This window comes from Siniperca chuatsi, linkage group LG18 (assembly GCF_020085105.1).
Source record: "Siniperca chuatsi isolate FFG_IHB_CAS linkage group LG18, ASM2008510v1, whole genome shotgun sequence".
In the NCBI taxonomy this organism is placed as follows: Eukaryota; Metazoa; Chordata; class Actinopteri; order Centrarchiformes; family Sinipercidae; genus Siniperca; species Siniperca chuatsi.
In genome coordinates this window covers 22,633,545-22,650,112 of record NC_058059.1, presented here as the reverse complement: position 1 = coordinate 22,650,112, position 16,568 = coordinate 22,633,545, and the positions used below count along the sequence as shown (strand labels likewise).

Genomic DNA, 16,568 nt, shown 5'->3' with positions numbered 1-16,568 from the left:
ATTTATCAGCTGTTCATCGCTGTTCATAACATTCATGGCTGCATTTATTTATTTATTCTAGTTGTTTGTGTGTTAGTTGTGTGCGCAATAAATGTTTCACGTATAAAGATCGTTGCCTTTGTTTTCTGTAACTTACATTCAGTCACTTTACGTATCTGGTATTTCATCTTAATTCCCTCACAAAGCTAATTTGTGCATTAGGCTATTCAGTAGCTTGACTGATCAAGAGAAACGGCTTAGTGTAAAACTGAGCTAAATTTTTAACTACATGTTAAATGGTGGAGAATGTGAATTAAATTGCTGCTGGTATCGATACAGACTGCAGGCAGAAACACATAGATTTCCTACATAAGGTAAGTAATCAACTTAAAGTTTCATGGTGATATCTATTAGTTGAGTGTGTGGAAAACACATTTCATCAGATTGTGTCTGCACTAAAGGCTGACATGACAAAGTTCTGACTAGGGAGATGAGGCAATCAGGGAACTTGAACCAAGTCATGAAACACAGCTGCTCCGAACAGAAGTGTAGTAAATTGGGTCAACATATCGACCTATATTGTAATTTATCATCTCGGCTGGGTTAGTTTTACTTTTTACTGTAAGCGAAAAGTGTTATTATGTTGAATTGTCTAGGTTTACGTCCCATGCTCTTCACTTCATGTAAACAGGGGCTACAAACACGTGCTGCTTCACTGAAACTGCACCTCTTCCCCGAACTAATCCCAGCGTAATAATCCCTCCCTCTTCCTGCTTTCCAACACAGCCAGTCCCTTTCAGTCCAGATGTTTCCTGCTTGCTGCCTCTTTCGCAGATCTGCCAGTGTACGGATGGGTGTAACCAACATGTTGTAAAGTGAAGCCCCGTTCACTGTAGATCAGCAAGCAAACAAAGAAAGAGAACTAAGCTTTGGCTTGGATCAGTTCCCAGTTTTTATTTTGTATGCAAAAGCGAAACTATTTCATATTCACCGTCTCTTTGAGGTGAAGTGGCGCAGCAACAAAACCTAATGGATCAGAAAAAACTTTGCTGTTCGATCTGTTTGGATCTACTGAAGGATCCAGTGACTATTCCCTGTGGGCACAGCTACTGCATGAACTGTATTAAAAGCCACTGGGATGAAGAGGATCAGAAGAAAATCCACAGCTGCCCTCAGTGCAGACAGACCTTCAGACCGAGACCTGCCCTGGTGAAAAACACTGTGCTAACAGATTTAGTGGAGGAGCTGGAGAAGACAGGACTCCAAGCTGCTCCAGCTGATCACTGCTATGCTGGACCTGAAGATATGTCCTGTGATGTCTGCACTGGGAGAAAGCTGAAAGCCATCAAGTCCTGTCTGCAGTGTCTGGTCTCTTACTGTGAGCAACACCTCCAGCCTCACTATGAATCCCCTGCCTTTGAAAAACACAAGCTGGTCGGCCCCTCCAAAGAGCTTCAGAAGATCATCTGTTCACACCATGGTAAAGCGATGAAGATTTTCTGCCGCACTGATCAGCAGTGTATCTGTTATCTGTGCTCCATGGATGAACATAAAGACCACGACATTGTCTTAGCCTCAGCAGAACGGAGTAGGAGGCAGAGAGAGCTCGCAACGAGTCGACAAAGAATCCAGCAGAGAATCCAGGACATAGAGATTGACGTGAAGGCGCTTCAGCAGGAGGTGAGGGCTATCAGTTGCTCTGCTGATAAAGCAGTGAAGAACAGCGAGAAGCTCTTCGCTCAGCTGGTACGTCTTATCAAGAACAGAAGCTCTGATGTGAAGCAGCAGATCAGATCCCGGCAGAAAACTGAAGTGAGTCGGGCCACAGACCGTCAGGAGAAACTGCAGCAGGAGATCACCAAACTGAGGAAGAAAGAAGCTGAGCTGGAGCGGCTCTCACACACAGAGGACCACACCCGGTTTCTACACAATTACCCCTTTCTGTCATGTCTTAGTGAATCTACAGACTCACCCAGCATCAAAATCTGTCCTCTGCTATACTTTAAGGATGTGACAGCAGCTGTGTCAGAGGTCAGAGACAAGCTACAGGACATTCTTAGTGAGGTATGGACCAAGATCTCACTGACAGAGACTGGAGTGGATGTTTTACTGCCACAAGCAGAGCCCAGGACCAGAGCTGAATTCTTACAGTGTTCATGTCAAATCACACTGGATCCCAACTCAGCAAACACACAGCTGTTATTATCTGAAGGGAACAGAAAAGCAACCGTGACGAATGAAAAACAGTTATATTCTAGTAATCAAGACAGATTTACTGACATGTTTCAGGTCGTGAGTAGAGAGAGTCTGAGCAGACGTCACTACTGGGAGGTGGAGAGAAGCAGACATGAAGTTTCAGTAGCAGTCACATACAAGGATATCAGCAGAACAGGATATGAAAGTGGATTTGGAAATGATGACAAGTCTTGGGCATTAGAGTGTTTTAACAACAATTATGAATTCAGACATAACAGTATTGGCACTTTTATCGCAGGCCCTCAGTCCTCCAAAATAGGAGTGTACCTGGATCACATGGCAGGTATTCTGTCCTTCTACAGCGTCTCTGAAACCATGACTCTCCTCCACAGAGTCCAGACCACATTCACTCAGCCACTCTATCATGGACTTGGTGTTTTTGGTTCACACGGTAATGGACCTGCTGCTGAAATCTGTAAGCTTAAGTAGATAGAAGTTAAGAGGCAGTGACTGTGAGTCAATAGCTTCACAGAGATTCAACTTGCTTCATGATTCACTGATTAGCGATTTGATTGAAATTTAATTTAAGAACAGATATTGCTTTTTCTTTTTGATTTGATCTGACAATGTAATTTATTATTTGATTCATGGACTATTAGTCAGACTTGTATAACCATTACCTAAACATAAATCCATGCAAATATATCTTTCAACAGACATTATTATGGTTTTGGCTCACGAGGTACTTCAGGGGAGTTTTGCAATGTTTGAATACTGCACCTTCCTCTGGGAAGCCAAAGGATTTTGGATTCACGAGTAATCAGAACATTTAAAATAACCTGGGTGCTGTCTTTCTCTGCCATGTTTGCTTATAAAATGTGGCGTGAGTAATGTTAGTTCCAGTATATGTTGATTATGAAGGAAAAAAATCACCAATTAATTTGTGGATTAATTTACAGTTAGTCAAGGCACAATTATAGTACAGATGCTGTCGTCTCCACACTAATGAAGTCTTTTTTACTGCATTCCAAAAGTATTAGCTACTATTTTTATATATACATTTGTTTACAGTTGCACAGTGATTAAAATTGCTTTGAATCTGTAAATAATAAATGTTTAACTATGCATTACTCCTTCCTTTATTTTATGTGAACATTTGAACTTCCATTTTTGATTAACATTGAGTAACATTTTTGTGATTTTGTTTTTATATAAACCTGGTATATGATCATGTATGTTCAATTCAGTTTTATTTATATAGCGCCAATTCATAAAATAAGTTATCTCATTGCACTTTTCCTATAGAGCAGGTCTAGACCGTACTCTTTATAAAAAATATTTACAGAGACCCGACAAATCCCACCATGAGCAAGCACTTGGTGACAGTGGCAAGGAAAAACTTCCTTTATGAGGCAGAAACCTTGGACAGAACCAGACTCAGGGTGGGCGGCCATCTTCCGCTGCCATGTTGGGTTGAGAGAGAGGGGTAACTAAGCATGAGAAAAGCGCTATTGTCAATATGGCTTCCTTGACCATGATGTTCACTTGGGATTGCACTATAAAAAACATTGACAACAACTAAAAGCAACTGGCTGCCTGAAAATTGTGAGTTCATGTTTTGTTGTACTTATGTCCAGATTTGAGGTGCTTGTACTTTACTTGAGTACTTACATCTTATTTACATTCTACTTCTACTTCACTGCTTCAATTTTTTTTAACATTAATCTGACAGCTGTAGATTTTACATACAAAACAGTGTAACAATGCACAGTAGTTAAAATTACAACATTAAAATGATGTTGACATTTTAACGCTTTGCTTTAATAATAATAATAATAATAATAATATGACAGTGACAGGGGGCATTATGCTGTCTAATGAGTACTTTTACATTTGATAATTAAATACATTTTTCCATTTGGATGCATGACTTATACTTGCAGTGGAGTATTTGTCCTTTTGTGACATAATATTTTGATCGATTGATTGATTAGTGTATTTATTTATTATATTCGAATCAGAGTGGATTCAGAAAGAACCTATTTTACCAAGATAACCTCATGAAATGCACATAACATGGAAACATAGCCAGAATAACGTCCAGTTACATCGATTAAAAATACGTATCAATTTTTTTTTTTTTTTTATAACACTCGAAAAATAAGCGGAACCTTTTGTCGATGTAAGCGCCCGGCTGCACCAACACGGAATGTTTTGGTGCAGCGCTTCAGAACACGGAAGTGAAGCGCTGCTCCTGCTCCTGCTTGTGTTTGTGTTTTGGTCTCGGCACCGGATAGAAAACCTAATTTGTCAAACGTTATGGCAGTGAGCGCCGTTCACCTGGAGTCAGACGCCTTTCTGGTGTGTATGAATCACGCGCTAAGCACGGAGAAAGAGGAGGTGATGGGTTTGTGCATCGGGGAGGTGGAACTCACCCGGATCGTCCACATACACTCCGTCATCATCCTCCGCCGCTCGGACAAGAGGAAGGACCGGGTGGAGATCTCCCCGGAGCAGCTGTCGGCGGCCTCCACGGAGGCGGAGAGGCTGGCCGACATCACCGGCAGGCCGATGCGGGTGGTCGGCTGGTACCACTCCCACCCGCACATCACCGTGTGGCCCTCCCACGTCGACGTGAGGACCCAGGCCATGTACCAGATGCTGGACCAGTGCTTCGTGGGCCTCATCTTCTCCTGCTTCATCGAGGACAAGAACACCAAGACGGGCCGGGTGCTGTACACCTGTTTCCAGTCCGTGCAGGCGCAGAAGGGCTCCGAGTACGAACGGGTGGAGATCCCCATCCACGTCGTGCCCCGCGAAGCCATCGGTAAGGTGTGCCTGGAGTCGGCCGTGGAGCTGCCGCGGATCCTGTGCCAGGAGGAGCAGGACACCTACCGCAAGATCCACAGCCTGGCGCACCTGGACCCCGTCACCAAGATCCACAACGGCTCGGTGTTCACCAAGAACCTGTGCAGCCAGATGTCGGCGGTGAGCGGGCCGCTGCTGCAGTGGCTGGAGGACCGGCTGGAGCAGAACAAGCAGAGCATCGTGGAGCTGCAGCAGGAGAAGGAGAGGCTGCTGCAGGAGCTGGCTGCTCTGTGAGAGGACACAGAGGCTGGAGGAGGACAGCTGGGAGACCACTATCAGTTCTTCCGTTGTTGGACAGAGGAAAAGGACCTTCTGTTTTGCTTGTTTTAGCTTCTTTACAATTTTCTTACCTTCCAGGCAGGGCTGGGTATCGAACCTAAACACTTTTTTGTACCAACCTAAAAGTGTCTGTCATAGTCTGGAGTATCAAGAACTGTCTAATACCAAAGGTTGGCATTAAATGTCTGGTCAGGATCGTAGTCTTGATTACTTATTCTTGATTAGATATTTCCTTATTTAAGTTCTTGTACAGCTGTATTGTGTTAAGACTAGAGTTGCAACAGTTCACTTTCATTAATGAATAATCTGTCGATTATTTTCTCAGTTAATCGATTAATCATTTGGTCTATAAAATGTCAGAAAAGAGAGAAAAATGTCCATCAAAAATTCCCAGAGCAAAGAGAATGTCTTGTTTTGTCCGACCATGAGTCCGAAAAACTCAAAGATACTCAATTTCCAACGATATAAAACAGAAAAGCTTCAAATCCACGCATTTGAGAAGCTGGAACCAGAACATTTTAGTCAGTTTTGCTTGGAAAATTCTTTTGAAAAATAAATCGATTATTACAATTGTTGCAGATTAATAGTCGATCGACCAATCGATTAATCAGCTAATCTTCTCAGCTCTTGTCCCCAGAACTGGTATCTAAAGTCTGGTCAGATTTGTTGTTTTGCTTACTTATTCTTTGATCGGATAGTTCCTGATTTAAATAATTACTCAACACATTTTATTTGTATTTTATTCCAGCCAAGTTCTTGTACGGCTCTTTTGTGGCGAGACAGAATTAAACCTTTGAGACATTTGAGAAGTCAGGTTCATTTTGTTAATAAGAAAATCGTGTTTTGTTATAAAAATGCTAATATTCCTCTAACTACGGAACCAAAAGGTATTGTTTTGGTAGCTGTATTAGAGCTACAGCTAACCATTATTTTCATTATTAATTAATCTGCTGATTATTTTATCGATTAATTGATTACTTGTTTGGTCTATAAAATGTCAGAAAATAGTGAAAAATGACCATCACAATTTCCAATAATCCAAGGTGATGTCTTCAAATTGCTTGTTTTGTCTGATCAACTGTCCAAAACCTAAATATATTCCTGATATTCAGATATTTAATTTACTGTACTGTCACATAAGACAAAGAAAAGCAGCAAATCACCACAACTGGAAGCTGGAGCTCTGTAATGTTTGATATTTTATATGGATCTCTTTCACGCAAGTCAATCATTTGTGTGCATTAGTTATTACCATGTTTAGTGCAGATATGATAATAATATCAATAGTAAATTCTTTCAGGGCTCCATAGTAACGTATTGGCACCAGTTTTGAACAGAATTGAACAATTTCAAACCATACACAGCCTTTCTTCCAGGCTGCTGGTGGTTTCCGTCACTTTCAGTACAGTGTTAAAATCAACTTGATGAGACTTGAGACTGTCCTTCCAATGAACATTATAATTTTGTGGCATGGAGCTGAGACACTTAGTCAAATAACTGATAAATCAATCGGCAAAAAAAAAACAACCCTGCAATAATTTGGATAATTAATCTTTCAATTACTATTCAAGCAAAAATGTCCAAATGTTTTGGTTCTAGCTTCTCAAACGTGAAGATTTCCTTATATACTCCATTTTATATCATTGTAAATTGAATACCTTTGGCGTGAGGACTGTTGGTCAGACAAAACAAGACATTTGAAGACGTCACCTTGGGCTGTGATGGACATTTGTCACCATTAAGCAGGGCTTGATAATGTATGGTAGTATTGGATTTACAGGATTTTTGCATCAATGTGAACACTACCTGACCAAAAGTATATGGTCACCCCAGTCCACATACTTTAGTGTAGTTTTGGTCGGATCTGTTTTTCCTGTTAGTTCCAGAAACAGGGTGTGTGCCTGGTCTTAAAAAGTACTAAAAGTTGATAAATCAATTTAGCTACAATTAAGGTCCTTAAAGGGATTAAGCACCATTTTCCAAGGTATTACATTTTGTAAGTTGTTTTCAATATGTATACTTGTCCAAAGAGCTTGTATGGTAAAGTTTACGTGAATTTAATCATTGCGTAGGTGCATAGTGGGATTCTGTGTACTTCATTTATGGAGTCCCGCTACATTTGACGTCATCTGGAAAGGACGACGGTTAGCACGAGCTCACTGAAGCTTTGTTTATACTCGCGCGGGCCTGCGCAGATGGCGCACGAGCTACGAGCACGCACAGAGGCATTTATGCTCAATGCGTTGTTCGTTGCAGTGTTCTCCGAAACGACAGGGGGCGTACAAACAGAATATTCTGTGAATAAGCAAGACTTCAACGAGTGTTACGAACGTCATTCTCCAACATGGCTACGTGCACTGCCATACAGCTCCTCAGTGTTGAGGATGCATTGATCTGTTTATGGTTGAAAAGACAAAAGCGACGCTAGCGATGTGCCAGAATCAGAATCTGTTTATTGAACATTACAGTGTTTTAAAAAAATTATGTAAAACCAATAGCGAAGCCGGTTAGTGTTAAACTACCTAGCTAATGGGGAAATGCACGTTTTCAGACAAACCCAGTATATTTTCTTCATGTTCACAATCTGTTCCGCAGTAAGTTGTGCTCGTCAGCAACTTTACAGAAAGTTGGTGACACCATCTGAACACTGGCGGATCTGTGAAGGAGGCAGGATGCAGAAATACATTTAGACTTAAAATGGCATTGGCTGTTTTTGTGAAGAGAAAGAAGAGGGAGGTGACGTGGTTTTAACATAGCAGCTTGTGGTTGTAGCCCCTTGTTTAAAACAAAGTAAAAGAGTATGAAACATAAAAACTAGATGTGTTTTTACTCCCAATACAAAGTTAAAGCAAACCTGACTCAATCCATTCAGCATTTATTACAGATATCTAAGAAAAAAAATGCCTTTGTTAAGCCTTCTTCAGTCGGTATCATCAGACCAAGTAAGAGTGTGAGAGATCTAAATCTACCCTCACCCTAAGAATAGTCACCTCACACCTCAGCAGCTACGCCATCAATGGTGTCTGCACTGTGGGTGTTCCTAAGTGTCCTAAAATCATTAATTTGGTTTTGCATGCATTGAAAGAGACGTTGTTTTTAGTGTACCACAGCTAAAGCTGCCTTTCTCTTGTAGTAACTGTTATCATTTATCAGGCCAACCACTGTGGTGTTGTCTGCACATTTATTTTTTGGGGGTTTATTTATTTTATTTTATTTTTTGGTATTTGGCAAGGGTTTCTGTGAACAGGTTGTAGAGGACTGAGACAGCAACCCAGCAGCACAGCTGCGCTGAGAATTATAGCTGAGGAATAGCTGTTGTGAACTCTTACAATTCATCGTCTCTTTTATAAAAAAAAAAAGAAAAAAGATCTAAGTGTTCTCCTTCAAGATGTTGTATGACAGAGTACAAGAGAAAGGAAACATCATCCACAGATCTGTTGGGTCAATAAACAAAGTCAAGTGGGTCAAGAATGTCAGATGTGTTATTGCATATGAAAGCATTAACTTTTTCAAGCAACAGTTCATCATCACAGAAGTCAGAAGAGCTGGTCAGAAACCATCATGTTAGTCTGTAGTGTAGGAAACACTACTCGTGTTCTAACACAGCCGTTCCATGTACACATTTATCGATTTTGAGTACTGTCTTGACATGTTTATGTAGAAGAATACTGAAAATATTGTTTGTGTTGTTACTAAAGAGACTGAAATCTTCAAATCCTCCAGGATTCCTGACTAGATTAGGGATAGGAAAAGTTTCATTTGACAGAATTGGGGTGACAAATATTTCAAAACGGAACAGTTGTTCATTTACAATGTTAAAAAAGACGTAATTTTGGTCTAAGTGGAATTTTTTTTGTATAACACAGCCTAATTGATCCTGATGGCATCATCAGTAGAGAGAGCACTCTGAGATGAGGGTGATAGTGAGGAAGAGGAGAGTGCTTGCCCATGAAAAATGGACAAGGCATTTATGGAAATGCTGTTTCCCCTATTAGAACCAGCACACTGTACACCTGTAGACCAGATAAAAGATGTTGGTGACTAAGGGAAATCTAAGCCAAGGGGGACATCTGGTGGTAAAACACAGGAAGCTTTACCAGCATCTGGTTCCCAAATGGTTCACAGGCTGACCAGGTTTGCAGAACTTTGTAGCCTACCATGCTGCAAGTATGAATGTAAAAACTCATCACGTAGTGCAGCTCCTTAAATACAGCATGTAGAGTATTTCAGTATACTTTTACGTATACTGCATCTGCTCACAGAGGTTAATAGAAGCAAGGTAATTTATTTAGGATCCTGGGTCTAGTGATGGCTTCTTGAGGCTGCTAGACATTTAACTAAAACTAAGAAAAGAGATCTCTTTACTTTTAGCATTGCTGCTTTTGTTACCTGTCTCTTTTCAAGATAGATTTTAAAATTGTATTAATTAGCTGAGGGTGATGCGAGAGGAAAAGTCATGGGGGTAAAAAATATCAAAAGGTTTCACACTCCACATGCCAGTAGACCGCTTTCAGTAAAGACAAAATGAAGCACCTTCATCATTTAAGACTTTGAATTATGAATAAACACAGTAGTCAACAAACTGAAGTATTTTTTAATCTTAAGAATAACACTAATTCATGAGAAAGTGCTATTAGTGAGCAGAGTTCTTTCACTATACAGTAATGGTGTATGTTTTTTCTGTCCTCAGTTAATTGGCTCCCTGTCTGCTGGGTGAGTTTTGTGCTTTAAGCTGTTTGGGTGACACCCTGGTCCTTGTTTGCTGGTGTAGGTGCGGTTTTTGGGGGTGTGCAAGGGAGCGAGTGGGGGCAGGACGTGGCCTCCTTTACGAGACAGGAGGCCAATCTCTCTCCTGAGGGCCTCAGCCTGCTGCGATTGTGTTTTCACCAGCTCCTGGAGCCTCCGAATCTCCTCCTGGTCCACACGTCTCCGGTAATCCTTGAACTGTCGGCCCTATATACACACAAACAAATATCTATGAAGGCATGCAGTATACAGATGGACAGACAAACACAAACAAACTCACACATATATGTTCATACACCTCAAAAATGCAACTTCACTCAGTGTGCACAGAAATAGAAGATAGCAGGCTAAAGTGCTGACATTACATCCTGGGTTTAAATCTGACCCAGGACCTTTGTCCAATAGAGTCACTGGGTCTGAATGACAAAAAATATGTCATTAAAATATGCGTCATTATAATATATTTAAAGCAGCATTAACTGATTTTTTTGGCCACTTGGGGGCAGCGTAACAAGCTGGAAACATATGTCCCATTATAAAGTGGCTAACATATTAGCAAACAGCTTCGTACTCCCACATCCAGCCAACACAGAGCAACATTATCCCACTGGAGTCATGTTTGTAGCCACCAAACAAAGTGGCTCCAGTGCCTTTTAGCTCTGAAAAAAATATCTGGGTCTTTAGCAACTAAATGAGTCACGATGTTCACCAGCTAATCGCTAACTGTCAATCGTGTGGTGCTGAGCAGGTCGTGTACAGTGAGCTTGTTTCTGAAAACAGCTGCCTGCTGCTGGGTTGACGAGAGCGCTGAACCATACAGGAAAAGTGCAGTAAAACCAAAACTACTGTGTGAGCTAAAAGACACTAAAACACTCCGCAGGGCTGCAGAGTTGGTTAGAATTCTCTCTGGGTTCGTCACTAGGAGCAACCCCTTCACATTACACGTAGTCATTTGACATTGTTAATATGAAAATATTGATGTAAAAAAAAAGTGGATTAAATAATATATCACATATAATGAACAAAATTCACACTGGGTGTGATCACTGCCGAAAAAGTCTGTTGTGTATGTGAGTATGTGTAATGTGAAAGGTGTCACTTGCGGTGCTGAACCTAGAGAGAATTATTACCAACCCTGCAGCTCCGCAGAGCTTTAAAGCCGTTTTTAGCTCATAGTTTTGGTCTCAGCGCTCTCATCAACATTAAGCAGCAGCAGGCAGCTGTTTTCAAGCAACAAACCCACTGTGCGCTACCTGCCCAGCATCAAACAGCAGACAGACAATGCTAACAACCAATCAGAGCTAAGAGGAGAGTCAACATTGGACTTACATTCATTAGGTTGACACAAACATGACTGAAGTGAACAATAATGTTGCTCTGTGTCCGCTGGATGTGTAAATGTTAGCAATAACAACTTAATAAGGAAATATGTCAGAGCTGTGTGTCTGTTACTGAGTTCTTCTACCCCCTAGTGGCCAGAAAATCAACTGTCGCCAACTGTCAACGGCCTGCTGCTAATCTGAATGCACTTGTAAAAAGCTCAAGCTAAAAGGGAAGTGTAATACTACCAGGGTTATATTGTTGAACAATGATAAATGTTTTCGTTTTCTTTTTTTTTTTTCCAACAAACACAACCATAGACTTGCATATGTTAACATTGTGGATCCCAGCTTTGAATAATATTACATATAAATGTATTTAATGCACAGAAATTACCATTTTCTTCTGCCTAGAATTGAGTTTGTGCTCCAGTTCCTTCTTCTGGTCGAAGAGGCTCGTCATGCTGAGGAGACGCTCTGTGTTACACCTGGTCACCTCCATCAGAGTCTGACGTGCCTCTTCTACCTTTGCCTGAATATCACACACACACACACACACACACACACACACACACACACACACACACACACACACACAAATCCAGAAAAAGATCACTAAACTTACTCCAGTCTAAGTTGACTCAAAATGACATTTTGAGTTTAAAGAGGATCAGAACAAAACAAGGCAAAGATACAGATCATCTCACACTTGCCAAAGTGCACACACACACACATACACACACACACACACACAGGTCAGCGTACATCCCACTGTTTGATTTCCTTGGCGTACGCAGCTTCTCTGAGGAGTTTTTCCTGCCGTAGCTCCTCCAGCGTCCTGTTGCCCGACAGCGTCTGCAGAGCCTCCAGATCCACCAGCCTCCCATACTTCATCATCATCAGCTGGTTGCACTGCTTCTCTAGCACTACACCAACACACATACAGACACACAAGTTGTATCTTACACATCATCAGATGTTTCAGTTTGAGCTGGATGGAGCTCAAAGCTCTTCTAGGCCCGGGTGTTGGACTGTGTGGGTCTTACCCTGGATTTTGCTGTCCATGTCCTTGCGGTCATGGATGAGCCTGATGTGCTGCTGGCGGGCCTGACAGTACAGATCTCTCTGCTGGCTCTTCTCCACCTGCAACTGCTTGATGCGCTCCTGAAGCCTGCTCAGCTCCGTCCTGTCCAGCACCAACGCTGGGCTCAGGTCAGACGGCACAGAGCCATTAGTGACAAATTCAATCTGGTGGAGGAATGGAGAATGTGGAAGGAAGCGAAAGGGACAGAGAGGAATTGCATGAGATGATAAAATGAGGGGGAAAAAAAGTCAAAATCAACTTAAAGCCCGTGTTTTACAAAAGGGTTTTGCAAGAGGCACAGGCAAAGTATTTGTATGTAGGTCCGGGGCTGCCAATATTAAAATAAAAACATTTAATGAAATTAAAAATTTTAATTTCTTCAAATTTTTATTCTAATTTTCATTTTCATTGTCATGTTGTTATTTGCATAACTACAGGCAAAATCTAAATCTAAAATAATAAAAACTCCACTGATCAATAATTTTCGGTGTACTCCCAAGCATAGCACTGCCATAATGTCATGTTCAAATTGAAGAAAAAACAAAAAAAGCTACAAAGATTGACAGAAGATTTTTTTAGTAATCAATTAATTGTTATTAAAAGTTATTTTTTAAACAAAAATGCCATAAATTCACTGGTTATAGCTAAGATGTGAATATTTGCTGATTTTCTTAGTCCTCTATGATATTAAACTAAAAATCATCGGGTTTTGGATTGTTTCTTGGACAAAACAAGCAAAATAGCTGAAAAATAGCCAACGCACAGGAATACCTCTAATGAAATATAACCGCTGAAAGGCAGCTGGTAACAGAAAATGCACAGCACTGCACAATAGCTTTTAAACATTCCTGATGACATGAAAAATAATACCATCAAGCAAAATATTGATTTATTTGATGTTGCAATTTTACTTGGTCGTACTGCGCTGCTAACCGTCTTCCAAGGTTACCAAAAAAAAAAATCCAAAAAATCTATTGACTAGAGCTTGAATTAGTTTTGTCTTCACTCAGTGGTTTTGCCACAGCTTTTGGCTGTTTACCTGGTTCAGTCTGAGAGGAACCACCACATCCAGTTCGTTCATTTTCTGCTGTTTCTCCCTGTTGACTAACTCCAAGTCGTCCTCTGCTGCCTTCCGACTGCTCTTCACCGATTTCTCCTTCAGAGCACACACACAAATGTGAGTGACAAAAAGAGCACATGGTAACAGAAACATGTCAGAAAGATGAAACGCAGAGTATGACCTTCTTGACGAGGGTGTCACACTCCTTCTTCAGAGCTTCAGCACTCTTCTTCTCCTCCACCAGCAGTTCCTCCAGGTCCAGCCGACGCTCACGAAGCTGCAGTGTGTTCTCAAACAACTCTGGATCACAGCCTGAGACACACACACACACACACACACACACACACACACACACACACACACAGATTCATACTTAAAGTTGAAGCTAAAGTTAAGGGCCATCATTTGTGGTGTGTTCCTGCCACAACTAAGCAACTAAAAGCATAGCTCCATTTTAGTTACTTTGTGAAGGATATTAACGTTGACTCAAGAGCATGATAGGCTTTGTCATATTTTGGATTTGACTGATGTGTTTGCTTGGTGTGCGCCGCCTGTTTTTTTTGTTATTCCCTGTCAATAGTCTGTTAATTTCTGTCTGAATAAATCTTTAAACTGAATCTTGATAGCCTAGCTAGCATCAGACCACTGTTATTTGTTTATTGTTCTCCCATGAATCTGATTTATTCAACTTTAGTTCCGCTCCACATTTTCCCCTGTGCATGTGCAATGGTTCCACGCACCCAGAGAGTTTGAGAACCACTGGCACAAAAGTGACACCCCAGACAGAAATCCAAAATTTGTAACTACAGTCTGCTGCGTTTTTGATGACATTAGAACAGATGTGTGTTGTCTGGTGTTTGCACAGACTCACGACAGTGGACTAAAAACACATGCAGAACATTGTTTCTCTCATTTAATTTCTAAACCCAACAACTACTTGTGTGGCTCTTGTATCATCTCAGTATGATATCCAGTACATTTTTTATCACCCTCTTCCAAATAAACTCTCCAGCGATGTTTGTTTTGGTTTGATAGTAGCAGCAGGTTCCTTATACAAGAGATCGGCTCAAGTACCTGAGTCTGGCCAGGTCCAAATTATATTCAGTTTATTCAGCTCAGGTAGGGTCCAGATGTATTGCCAAAAAAGGACATGTATTGTATTATTTGGGTCTGTTCAGGTTGACTGCATTTTGTATCGGGTCTAATTAGCCTTGTGTCTCCAGAGTTTTTAATAGAAAGGTTTATGCTCCTTCCTGACTGTCAACGACTAAAAAATCTGTGAAAGTTGTTGGAAACAATCTTTATATGTCGGTTGTCCAGTCTTTGTAGGTTTCAGTTAGTCTTCAGGTTTGTCCCAAGCTTAAGAGGGTGATGAACTCACGCATGGATGAACCTACTTCAGTTCAAGGATTGAGAAAAGATGCAGCACAATCAGGCCCTACCAAATTCAGGTAATTAGCGCACAAATAGACAAAATTCAAACACAAATTCATATTTCCTCACGGCAAGTACACCGTAGATCAATACAGGCTAAATCTGGTTAAATGCTTCGATACATCCTGTCAGACCCGACTGCAACACTGGTAAGAATTAAAAGTTCACACTTTACTATGAAAAAGTCAAGGATTTGAAAACTTTTTCCACCACAATACTGACCTGGAGGGCAAACATTGATGTCCAGAGCAGCTCCTCCATCCTCTGTGCCGCTGTCATAATCATCATCACCATCCCAGTCATCGTCTTCATCAGAGTCTTCATCACTGTCCTCCTCTTCTTCTACAAACACACATTTGGATCATGGACAAACTGACACACACAGCATCACATAATCACACTTGTTACATTTTACACTTGCGTTCTTTCCTCACCTTCATTTCCCGTCTGCTCCTTCTTAACGCGTTTGATCTTCTTCTTGAAGACTTTAGTCAGAAACTCTTCAAACTTGTTCTCTTCACCAAGCGAGGCCTGGAAGGCGGCCATCAAAGCCCTCTCTCTCTCCTGCAGCTTGGCTATGTCTTCCCGCTTCAGTTCCAGCTGTTCAGTACACTCCTCCAGCTTACACTGTCAGGAAAGAGAGGGGAGGATCTACCGAATAAGTACACGAGAATCTATTAACAGTGATCTGAGGAAGGAAATCACCTGCATTACCACACAAACAGTGTTACCGTGTATACACAGCAGCAACCTTAGTGCTCCGTCTGTGTCTACACAGGATGCGTTCAGGCACAGTACTGAGTGTAGGTCACCTGCGTTTTGGCAGCGCTCAGAGCCCAACACACAATCACTGTAGTTACACACGGAAAACAGGAGAAAGGAGACTTGAAATGTAAAAATACGCTTCAGGTCGCGTTTATGCGTGTATAGCACGAGTGAAACGTGAGCCGTCTGTGTAAACAGCTGAAACTGTTCCATCAGATGTGTGTGAGACGGACAATGCGCCCGAAACACCTCCTGTGTAGATATGCCCTTATTGCCCCAGTCTGTTATCAGGTCTGTTAATCAAGTTTAAAATCAACCAGTGTGTGTTAATTTTAATTTGATTCACTCTAAAACTGTTTATTAGAATTAAAAATGACCAATAACACAGTGTAAAAATAATCCATTACAAGTAGAAGTCCTGCATTTAAAATCCTACTTAAGTACAGACGTAATATCAGCTAAATGTACTTAAAGGTCCAGTATGTAGGATTTAGTGACATCTAGCGGTGAAATTGCAGTTTGCAACCATTTGAATATCGCTCGCCTCACCCGCCCCTTCCAAACATGTAGGAGAAACTACGGTGGCCGTGAAACTCGCGGAAAACAAATGTTACACACTGGACCTTTAAAGTATCAAAAGTAAAAGCACTATTCTTGAAAAATGTCCTCTGTGACTGATATATTATCATATAATATATTATTAGTTTGTTAAAACTGATGGATCAGTGTGTACATAGCATTTAGGTGGAGCTAATTTTAACTGTAATATGTACAGTTAAGTAGTTTAGTCCAGTAATTCCCAACTTGGTGGTCGGGCCCCTCCAAAGGGTCTCAGTAC

At 41.1% G+C, this 16,568-nt stretch overlaps 3 protein-coding genes across 3 annotated transcripts in view; 2 read left to right on the top strand and 1 right to left on the bottom strand.

Annotated features, from left to right (window-relative positions):
• The first annotated feature begins 646 nt into the window (after positions 1–646).
• LOC122865505 (E3 ubiquitin/ISG15 ligase TRIM25-like) lies at positions 647–3,305 on the top strand. Its single transcript, XM_044174021.1, has one exon. It carries the CDS (start codon positions 1,009–1,011, stop codon positions 2,662–2,664), a length of 1,656 nt encoding a protein of 551 aa, XP_044029956.1. The 5' UTR covers positions 647–1,008; the 3' UTR covers positions 2,665–3,305.
• A 1,060-nt stretch (positions 3,306–4,365) lies between these two features.
• On the top strand, positions 4,366–8,793 carry brcc3 (BRCA1/BRCA2-containing complex, subunit 3). The gene has a single exon (XM_044174022.1). The coding sequence runs from the start codon at positions 4,495–4,497 to the stop codon at positions 5,275–5,277; it is 783 nt and encodes a 260-aa protein (XP_044029957.1). The 5' UTR covers positions 4,366–4,494; the 3' UTR covers positions 5,278–8,793.
• A 1,109-nt stretch (positions 8,794–9,902) lies between these two features.
• The window catches only part of LOC122865504 (cilia- and flagella-associated protein 44), a 30,041-nt gene continuing 23,375 nt past the window's right edge, over positions 9,903–16,568 (bottom strand). The window contains exons 28-35 of the mRNA XM_044174020.1: positions 15,400–15,592; positions 15,188–15,307; positions 13,713–13,843; positions 13,511–13,627; positions 12,434–12,635; positions 12,153–12,313; positions 11,785–11,919; positions 9,903–10,275 (exon numbers count right to left, since the gene is read on the bottom strand). Of these exons, the coding sequence (XP_044029955.1) occupies positions 10,009–10,275; positions 11,785–11,919; positions 12,153–12,313; positions 12,434–12,635; positions 13,511–13,627; positions 13,713–13,843; positions 15,188–15,307; positions 15,400–15,592 (1,326 nt within the window). The 3' untranslated portion in view covers positions 9,903–10,008. The remainder of the gene's footprint in view (positions 10,276–11,784; positions 11,920–12,152; positions 12,314–12,433; positions 12,636–13,510; positions 13,628–13,712; positions 13,844–15,187; positions 15,308–15,399; positions 15,593–16,568) is intronic.

Coding starts and splice junctions, on each gene's coding strand:
- LOC122865505 (XM_044174021.1), top strand. CDS start 1,009: ATGGATCAGAAAAAACTTTGCTGTTCGATCTGTTTGGATCTACTGAAG.
- brcc3 (XM_044174022.1), top strand. CDS start 4,495: ATGGCAGTGAGCGCCGTTCACCTGGAGTCAGACGCCTTTCTGGTGTGT.